Source organism: Triticum aestivum, chromosome 2D (assembly GCF_018294505.1).
Source record: "Triticum aestivum cultivar Chinese Spring chromosome 2D, IWGSC CS RefSeq v2.1, whole genome shotgun sequence".
In the NCBI taxonomy this organism is placed as follows: Eukaryota; Viridiplantae; Streptophyta; class Magnoliopsida; order Poales; family Poaceae; genus Triticum; species Triticum aestivum.
The window spans coordinates 515,035,441-515,045,557 of record NC_057799.1 but is presented as its reverse complement, the minus strand read 5'-3'; the positions used below and the strand labels follow the sequence as shown (position 1 = coordinate 515,045,557).

Below are 10,117 nucleotides of genomic sequence, written 5' to 3'. Positions count from 1 at the left end.
ATTTTGTTCATAGGAGAAAAGATGAGTATCTTTAGGAAGTTTGCTTCCAAGAAGAACTCTAAAGGAGTGACTGGGGAGTCATCTGACAGTGATCTTCGTACCCGGAGAATGGCGGAGGTACGTCCGTGCGAATGGCTGCATAACTCGTTCATGGAAGGGGCCGGAATCCTTCAAGAGTTTGCACAATATGCTGCTAATGTCGGTCTCACCGACTTCATCATAGCTGAATGTGAACAGTATCATCTCCTCACAAATTTCTTTGTGCAAAGTTTTAATTTCCTTCCTAGGAATAATCCCCCTCAGGTGGAGTTGAATTTATATGCTGACACCCGTCAGATACGACTTACTGAATTTTGTGACATATGCATGATCCCTTCTGAAGGGAGTTTAGTAGAGCCTAGGCCCGCAGAGTTTGAGAGTTTCTACCACACTCTGACAGTGGGGGATGAGAGAGGGGTGTCAAGTGTCACCGCCACTAGCCCGCACTTTCCTACTGTACACTATTTTGCTCTATTTATTGCGAAGTGTTTGCTTGCTAGAAAGAAAGTAGGTGCACTCAGTGCTCCAGATTTTGCTGTTTTACGCCGTGCACTTGACGGCGACAACACTTATAGCTTGGGAGCTATTGTGGCACATCGCCTCCACATTAACAAATCCAAGGGCAAAATACATGGTGGTATTTATGCTACTTGCTTGGCTACTCACTTTAATGTTCAGATACGCCAACATGATTTTCCTTTGCCCAAGGTTTACCTAGATCGCGCGGCCATGGAACACCACCAGTTTATTGCTGGCGATTACCCTAACATCCCTATTCCTTATAACCTGGTTTATAGCGTGAAAACTCGTGATATTATTCCATTGCCTGCACCTGGTTTGTTTGATCCTATTGTCAGGGGCGGATACAGGATTATGCCTACGGACATTGTCGCCTACCGGAACAACCTAGTTGCAGCATAGGTGGAGCCTCAGCAGTGGGATCCTCAGGTGCCCGCTCCTCAGCATTTCAACTTCGGACCCCATGGTTTCTTTGACTGACTGATTACCAAGTTAGGCCAAAAGCCTAAGCTTGGGGGAGTACGTATTTCCACCGACATTACATTCATGTTCACACATTTCATTCTAGTTGTCAGTGTTCACACTTTTTCATTGTATTATCCATGTTAAATTTATTTTCTCGCTTTCTTCTTGTGTGTTTGAAAAGCTTTGAGAAAATCCAAAAATATTTCCTGTTTCTTTTTTATTTTTCTTCCTAGTTTAAATTTCTGTAGTGGTAAAAATTAAACCCAAAAAGATTTCCTTGTTCTTATTTTGCTTGTTGGGAGCTTTCTCGTGTAAATAGTTTTTCTCGTTTTGTTTTTCTCTTCTTAAGTTACTTTCTTTCAGAAAACCAAAAACTCCAAAAATATTTCAGTGTGTTTCTCCGAATTTCTTTCCTTTTTATTGCGTCATAACAAGGAGAAAACCACGATGAAAATGTTGAGTGGCTCTCATATGCATTATTGTTGATCTAACGAAGAGCCCATTTTACCTTGTATTCTCTTGTTGAATAAAATGTTTGCAGATTCCAGCTTAGTCCACGGCACTCTTGTACTATTATTATTTTCATAGCGTTCGGTCGTGCAAATGAAAGGCAATAATGGCGATATTTGATGAACTAGCCGTGGCAGAGAGAAACGGGTATGAACTCGACTTGTTCTGTTTTTTGTAAATATGTTTAACCTAGTATCCATGCTTCAGCCCATTATGATTAAACATGTTTGCAATGACAATTAGAGATTATAGTTTCTCATGTCATGCATAAGTAGCTAGGAGTAGATAATGATTTATCTTGGATGTCTACATTGCGTTAAAATAATTGTGATGTAGTATGATGGTATGGTATCCTCCTCTGAATGTTCGAGTGGCTTGACTTGGCACATGTTCATGCATGTAGTTGAATCAAAACCAACATAGCCTCTATGATATTTATGTTCATGGTGTTCATATCCTACTCATGCTAGTATCCAATGTTACTTATGCATAATGCATATTCATGACCGTTGTTGCTCTCTAGCTGGCCGCTTCTCAACCTATTTGCTAGCCTTCGCCTGTACTAAGTGGGAATTCTGCTTGTACATCAAAAACCTTAAAACCCAAGTTATTCCAGATGAGTCCATCATACCTACCTATATGCGGTATTACCCTGCCGTCCTAAGTAAATTTGTATGCGCCACCTCTAAAAACTTCAAATAAATATCCTTTTTTGTGTGCCTGGATTGTTCATAGAGCGACAGGAGGTAGTCGATATCTTCCATGCTAAGCGGGTTATTCTCAGGATGAGTGTTTATTCACTCGCCATTGCACGAGAAGGGAGCGGTAATAGGGATGCCCAGTCCCAAACTGCAGAAAGAATTGAGCTTACAAATAATCAAATAAAAACTCCTACGGAGTCATAACCTTTACTTTATCGCTTGGCAACCGCCACTAGCGTGTTTAGCATGGAAGATATAGATAACTGATGGTCGCGAAGTAAACAAGAAGGGTGCACCTCTCAAAATTTCATTTACCTCTGTTTTAAAAAACTTGAGCTCTGGCACTGCTGTAAATCACTACTTCCCTCTGTGAAGGGACTATCTATTTACGTTTATGTTGTTCATCACCTTCTAAAATAAGCGCCAGAACCTGAGAGCACTGCTGTCATGCTTATGCATTGTGTGTAGCTACTGTTGGGTGCATCATGACTGGATCTTTTCTACCATGAATTACAATGTTTAGTCACTGCTTGAACTTTGGAGGTGCTCTGCATTTATGTTTTGCGGTCTCAGAACGGGCTAGCGAGATACCACTATTGTCATATTATATCATGGTTGTTTTGACAACTTGTTGTTATTTGAGATATCTTATTATTGCTCGCTAGCTGATTATGCCATTGATATGAGTTAATATAATTTTTAAGAGTTATTGTCGACATGGTTAGTTATAATCTTGGCTGAAAACCTGGGTGTTGTTTAAGCTTAATTATGCAAACAAGAGCAAAAGGGTTCGTAAAAGTTTTTCTTTTTCACTTTCAGTTTATCAACTGAATTACTTGAGGACAAGCAAAGGTTTAAGCTTGGGGAAGTTGATACGTCTCCGTCGTATCTACTTTTCCTAACGCTTTTCCTCTTGTTTTGAACTCTAATTTGCATGATTTGAATGAAACTAACCCGGAGTGACGCTGTTTTCAGCAGAACTACCATGGTGTTGTTTTTGTGCAGAAATAAAAGTTCTCGGATTGGAACAAAACTTTGCGAGGAATTTTTATACAAATAAAGAGAATTTCTGGAGCCAAGAATCACCGGAGGGGGGCACCTGGGTGGGCACAACCCACCAGGGCGCGCCACCCCAACCAGGCGCGCCCAGGTGGGTTGTCCCCACCTGGTGGCCCCGCAGACCCTGACACCGACACTATAAAATCCTATTTTCCAGAAAAAATTAGGGAGAAAGAATTATCGCTTTCCACAAGACGGAACCGCCGTCTCTTGTTCTTCATTGGGAGGCCAAATCTGGAGTCCGTTTGGGGCTCCGGAGAGGGGGATCTTCGATCTTCGTCATCACCAATCCTTCTCCATCGACAATTCCATGATGCTCCCCACCAGGAGTGAGTAATTCTTTCGTAGGCTCGCTGGTCGGTGAGGAGTTGGATGAAATTCATCATGTAATCGAGTTAGTTTTGTTAGGGCTTGATCCCTAGTATACACTATGTTCTTAGATTGATGTTGCTACGACTTTGCCATGCTTAATGCTTGTCACTTTGGGCCCGGGTGCCATGATTTCAGATCTGAACCCTTTATGTTATCACCATTATATCTATGTTCTAGATCTGATCTTGCAAGTTATAGTCACCTACTACGTGGTATGATCCGGCAACCCCAGAGTGACAACAGTCGGGACACTTCCCGGTGATGACCGTAGTTTGAGGAGTTCATGTATTCACCGTGTGCTAATGCTTTGTTCCGGTTCTTTATTAAAAGGATGCCTTAATATCCCTTAGTTTCCAATAGGACCCCGCTGCCACGGGAGGGTAGGACAAACGATGTCATACAAGTTCTTTCCATAAGCACATATGACTATTTACGGAATACATGCCTACATTATATTTATGAACTGGAGCTAGTGCCGTATCGCCCTAGGTTATAACTGTCACATGATGAATATCATCCAATAAATCGCCGATCCAATGCCTATGATTTTTCCTGTATATTATTTTTGCTAAGTTACTACTGCTGCTGTTACTGTTGCACTTGCTACAAAATCACTGCTATCACTGTTACCGTTACTATTGCTGCTGCTACTATTATCAAAACTATCATACTATTTTGCTACTGATCACTTTGCTGCAGATAATTAATCTCCAGGTGTGGTTGAATTGACAACTCAGCTGCTAATACTTACAAATATTCTTTGGCTCCCCTTGTGTCGAATCTATAAATTTGGGTTGAATACTCTACCCTCGAAAACTGTTGCGATCCCCTATACTTGTGGGTTATCATGGGGATTAACTATTTAGGTATATAGGATTATTCGTTCCCCTTTTCGGATGAGCACATATCTTCCTCCTATGCATATAAATGTATATTGTTGGTTTCATCTATGTGTGTAGGTGTTTGAAGCTTTTGAAACCTTCAGGGGTGAACATGGGCAAGCCATTTACCTTGACCCATTGTTCGATGAAAATCAACGAATGCCCAAAGTGGATGGCCCAATATGTGGCCCCCAAAAAGGTGGGGGCCTCATCAGTCGTCAACTCCAAGATAGATGCAAAGCATGATGATTCGACACTTGCCTTGCAAGAAACTTTGAAGGGGTTCATATCCCAAAAGGTGGTGTCAAGTGAGAAGAGGGGAGAGATAAGAGAGGAAGCGTCAAGAAAGAGGAGGCCATGAAGAACTTCTTTGACCTACGAAAGAAGAAGCTCGCGATCGATGAAGAAAATGCCCGATCAAGTGCTAAGGAAGTGGAGGTGAAGCAAAAGGAGGTAGAGCTCGCACTAATCTCCAATGAAGTGGAGATCATGGCGGCCGCCTTGAGCAAGATGGACCAAAAAGAGGGCTTGGTTTGAGAGGAAGCAAAAGTTCATGATGGACCAAGATGCATGATCATCTTTATTTGTTTGTTTTTCATGCACTATGGACAAGATGCATGATCATCTTTATTTCGTTTGTTTTTATGAACTATGTCCGAGATGCATGAACTACATGCACTGTTCGTGCGATTCTTTTGATGCAATGTTGTATTGCAAGTGTCGCCTTTCTCTCGGGGTAGAGTGTTGCTTTCCTCTTGGGGAGTCGTCCTAACCCTCTCCCTATCAGCTTCGGCAGACACGACGACGGCGGCGCTTTGCGTCGTGACTCTCTGAAGGCGTCGTCGTTGAGTGTGGGTGTATATCTGTTGCGACAGCATGGCCCCTGTGCTTCTTCTTGGTGGTTTGCTGGAGGTGTTCGTTAATGCACTCCTATGCGTTTTTGCGCTCTCGACATGTTTTGTCGTGTTTTCTTAGTTTGATCAGCTTTTGAGTTTTCTCTTAATATATCTTGTATCATGTACCTTGTGGCTGTTTTGTGACGGGTGCGCTTTGCCTGTGATTTCACTAGACAAGATGCTAGCATGCATGCTAACTTTGACATTACCCGGGACCACATGATCCCATTACCAATATGACCAAACTTTTCTGGTTCCTGGTCTTTTATTGACGTCTACATACATACACACACACACACAGCTGTTTTCGGTGCTGAAACAACTGGGTCTTCTATTAGATAGTTGAAAAGGAGACAATACACACACCCCTCTTCTCACTAACTCTTATCAGCCAATTAACTAAAGTGTCTTTGCAAGCACCAGCTATGGCGAGTTAGTATTTAATTCATGCTGACAACGCGACTCGTGGCAGACGCGAGTCATCAGGTAAGACACACACAAAAAATCTATTCGTTGTTGTTTATAGCTTTATATAGACTACCGGTGCTTAGCCTTGCTGTATGCAACATCTGAAAAGCATATGGAAAAAGCATACCGAAAAATTCTGGTAACTTCGATTAGGAAGATGCATGCATGATGTATATGCTCACTTGCTTCTTTGGTAGGAGCATTTGGAGTATCAATGAACAGCGTGTCAGTCACTCCAAAATAAGTTGGTGCGCATATCATGAAAGCCACAGTGTCGTATTAATATAGGTGAGTTCATCATTTGTTCTCCCATGACCCTGGTGCTGGCTGTTGCGGGGTGCGTGTGAACCTTTTTTTTCTTCTTTTGTAGAGAGTGTGCGTGTGAACTTTACAACACACCGGGTAAAATATTCGGTGACCTGGTGGAAATTCGCACGGGCACGCAGTTGCGGGGTACGCATCTGTCTAAGTGTATCCGGCTGCACGATTTCGTGATCCATAAAGTCATTGGATTCCGCATAAGAGGACAACAAATTTTAAGTTTTAGTTTTTGAAACATGAAAATTTGTTCTTTCATTCGTATCAAGTTTCAGCATATGGTGAAGTTCTAAAAACTCGTCAAAATGTATTCAAAAGTGGTCTTATTTCAAAGACTGCATCACAAGGAACGCGAATATGCGAACAAAATTTAATTTGGACTTTTGTTCAAAAGATATAAAAGATTCAAAATCAAAAGCCAAACGAAAAACGTGGTCGGTGCCCCTGCACTTGTGTGCCACAAATCTGCTCGCGGTGACTTGGGCCAAGTAGTGGAAAGGGTTTGCCTTGTTAGGGCCTCTTTGATTCGTAGGATTTCCAAAACACGGGAATAGGAAAAACATGGGATTAGAGTGGAATGTCGTCTTGAATCCTACAGGATTGTACAAGTGTTTGATTGTGCATAGAAAAAACGTAGGATTCTTTCAAAGAGGTTTGAGTGGATGGAAATTTTCCTATGAAATCTAATGCAAATGAATCCTATGGAAAAATTCCTATGGTTTACAATCCTACGAATCAAACAACCAAGATAGGAAAAATTCCTATGGATTAGAATCCTCCAAAATTCCTTTGAGAATCCTTTGAATCAAAGAAGCCTTACTGTGCTTAACTGTGTATCTGTGCTAAGCCATGCCACATAGGTAATTTTTTTTATATATAATAGAACAACTAAGTAAGAAATATATGATTTTGGTGCCCAGGCACAAAGCCCTCTTGTTTCTATTCTATATGTATGTATCCACTCATCCTCACATGTTTTTTCTCCCTTGTTAGCCCTTAAGTGTCCACATAAGACCTTATAATTAAATAATGAAGAAACAAATAAGCACATATGCACTGGAAAGTCTAGATTTGTATGCTACCAATAAGTACCAATGCTTAATAATAAACGATTTATTTCTTGATGCACCTTTGTATTCTTCTAGGCACCTCTACAGGAACCACCGGTGCTTAGAAAAATAAACCAATTTTTGAGTAAACACTAAGGACATTTATAATGCAAGGTTACAAGGACGGTGTTTTGGTGCACATGAGCCTCTGCTCCGTGGTTGAACGGTATAAAATCGAAACAAATTGCAATGGAAAATCAAGATGCACAAGTTTTCTATGTGTGCAAATTTTTGATGCGATATGACATCAGTGGAGCTGTGGAAAAAACAGAATTTTGATAAAGGTTCAATTTTTATTTTATTTTGGAGCAGTGATTTTGTTTTTTCTGCCCTGAGCTCCCCAACTGTCATATTGCCATGATATTTAGCATGCACATAGAAAACTTGTTCATTTTATGTACAAAACTTTCAGTTGTTTTTTGCTATTTTATTTGAATTTACAGTTCACACTGGAGCAGATGAGCTTGGGATCAGTTATGGATTTTCAAGTGCATACAACGAAGTGGAGATTTTTGCTCAATTACTGGCATCTCCGCTATAGAAATAAACAGAGATATTTAGAAGAAAAATAATCCATAACGATGTGTAGAGTTCCATAAGTACATTGTAATCACTCTATATTGTAGATGTCCTAAACACTTACTGAATCACTGCAGGTAGATTTTTATTGGGAGGGGACTTATTATGCACGTACTAAATGACCTGGGCCAAGTGTTCACGTTTTTTTTATTCGCCACTGATCTAACTCGGTCACTCTGTCACCGCTGGATCAATCGGGATTGAAATGACACATGCTGCGAGCAGGAATAATCAGATAAAGAATGATATGTCAGATCACGCGAACGCCATCGTGGAACCAGTTTAATCTGCCCGGCTCCACTCATCTGGCTGGGATCAATTCCGACCTGCATCCGGATCCGATTAAACCTGTTCAATGTGCTTCCTCGTCCGAGTCTGGATTGATCACTTTGGTTTCGGTTTCTGAAGCTTCAGGTTTCGCGTCCGCTGATCTGAAGCCGGCGAGGCTGGCGAGCGTGTCGACCGCGTCCACGACGCCCTCCACCCTCGTGGACACCTCTATCAGCAGCGAAGTGACCGTGAAGAGCTGCACGGCGTCGATCACCGTCGCCGGCGACTCCTCGGCCAGCTTGGACGGGAGCTCCCTGAGGTCGCTCTGGAGCTCCTGCACGGCGGTGTTCATATCGGCCACGGCGAACTCCAGGAACCACGACGTAGTCATTGCGCTCACGGAGCTCTCGGCCTCACCGAGCACCCGCGCGCACCGCGCCGCCACCGTCGTGCAACCGTCGGCGAGGTGCCGCTTGACGTGCTCGGGCGCCTGGATCTCTGAGCGGACGCACCCGCTGAGTGCCTCCACGCAGTAGGCGCAGTGCCGCATGGCCGCGCCGACGTTCTTGTACTGCTCGTACGGGTGGCGGAAGCCGAACCTGCCGTGCGCGGGCTCCCACCGCGCCAGGTTGGCCTGCGAGTCCTCGGACGCCTTGGAGTTGAGCACGCACTTGTACCCGTCCGCCCCGGCGGACGGCGGCTGCTGCTTGCCGTCCGCCTGCTCCGCGAAGTAGTCCTCCACGCAGGCCTCCACGGCGCCGGCGAGCTTACCCATGTTGCGCACGGTGAGGCGGTGCAGCTCCTGCCCCGCCCACACGGGGCAGATGAGCACGCAGACGGAGAGGCACATGAAGACGCCGATGCCGATGGTGCACACCCGCTGCTGCGCCATCGCCAGGAGCGCCTCCACGCGGTACCCCGACACGGCCACCAGGCTGTACGTCAGGATGAAGATGGTCACGCCGTAGTCGAACCGCGCCTTCACCGTGGGTATGAACCGCGAGAACGTCGCCATGGAAGCTGCACGCACGGAACGCGTAGCAAGACCGTTAGCTAGGGCGCACACGATACGTAATTCATGTACAGACACGCGTGGATACCTACCGAGCAGGAAAACGGAGCCGCTGCGGATGAACGGCTCGAACTCGTGACCGGCGTTGGCCGCGATCCAGTGGACGCCGAGCGCGATCGCGCCGGCGCTGACCGTCGCGGCGGCTCGGTTGAACCCCTTGTACACACAGCCACCTGCACGTGCATGCATGAGAGGTCAGCATCAGAGAGCCAATCGAAGTCCAGTACGTACGTTGACTGCAACATACATTCTTCTGCTAGATGTAACGTGCGAGGGTGTATAACTACGACGACTTACCAACGGTGTACTCGAAGATCACGACGACCGTCATGATTGCCCACATGGCGGCGCCGCCAACGCCGTCGTACAGGGGCCTGGTGTAGTAGAACACCGAGACCAGCGCGAGCGCGAGGCCCACCTTGAGGCCGTGCACCGCCCGCCGGGGATCGTCGGCGCCGATCTTCCATATCCGCTTGGCGAAGCCGGACACCTTGTCCCCGAGCACGACCACGCAAGAAACCATCCACGCCCATGCCCGCGCGGCCCGGCAGGACTCGTGCTCCACCGTCACCGACGCGCCCTCCGGCACCGTCACCCGCCATTCCGGCACGCCGCCATTCTTTCCATCCCTCGTCGCCGGGGCCATCTCCATGTCTCACTGCGCTGTGATCTCTGGCTGGGAAGGTGATTGACCGGCGTGCGGGTAGTTGACCTCTGTTCGTAGGAAGGAGCTAGCTGAAGGCTGAGGAGACCAACTTCCGGGAGAGGCCGGGATACGAGAAAGGAATGTAATAGCTAGGTGGTTCTTGCTCCTGTCTTGGGATGTATGTCACCTATATATAGAGAGTGGAGAGGGCGA

At 45.3% G+C, this 10,117-nt stretch overlaps 1 protein-coding gene across 1 annotated transcript; it reads right to left on the bottom strand.

Moving 5' to 3' along the window:
• Window positions 1–7,931: 7,931 nt before the first annotated feature.
• Window positions 7,932–9,904, bottom strand: LOC123049732 (aluminum-activated malate transporter 10-like). Its single transcript, XM_044472617.1, has 3 exons — window positions 9,556–9,904; window positions 9,291–9,431; window positions 7,932–9,206 (listed from the first exon to the last, which is right to left on the bottom strand). Exons 1-3 carry the CDS (start codon window positions 9,902–9,904, stop codon window positions 8,269–8,271), a joined length of 1,428 nt encoding a protein of 475 aa, XP_044328552.1. The 3' UTR covers window positions 7,932–8,268.
• Between the last annotated feature and the right edge of the window lie 213 nt (window positions 9,905–10,117).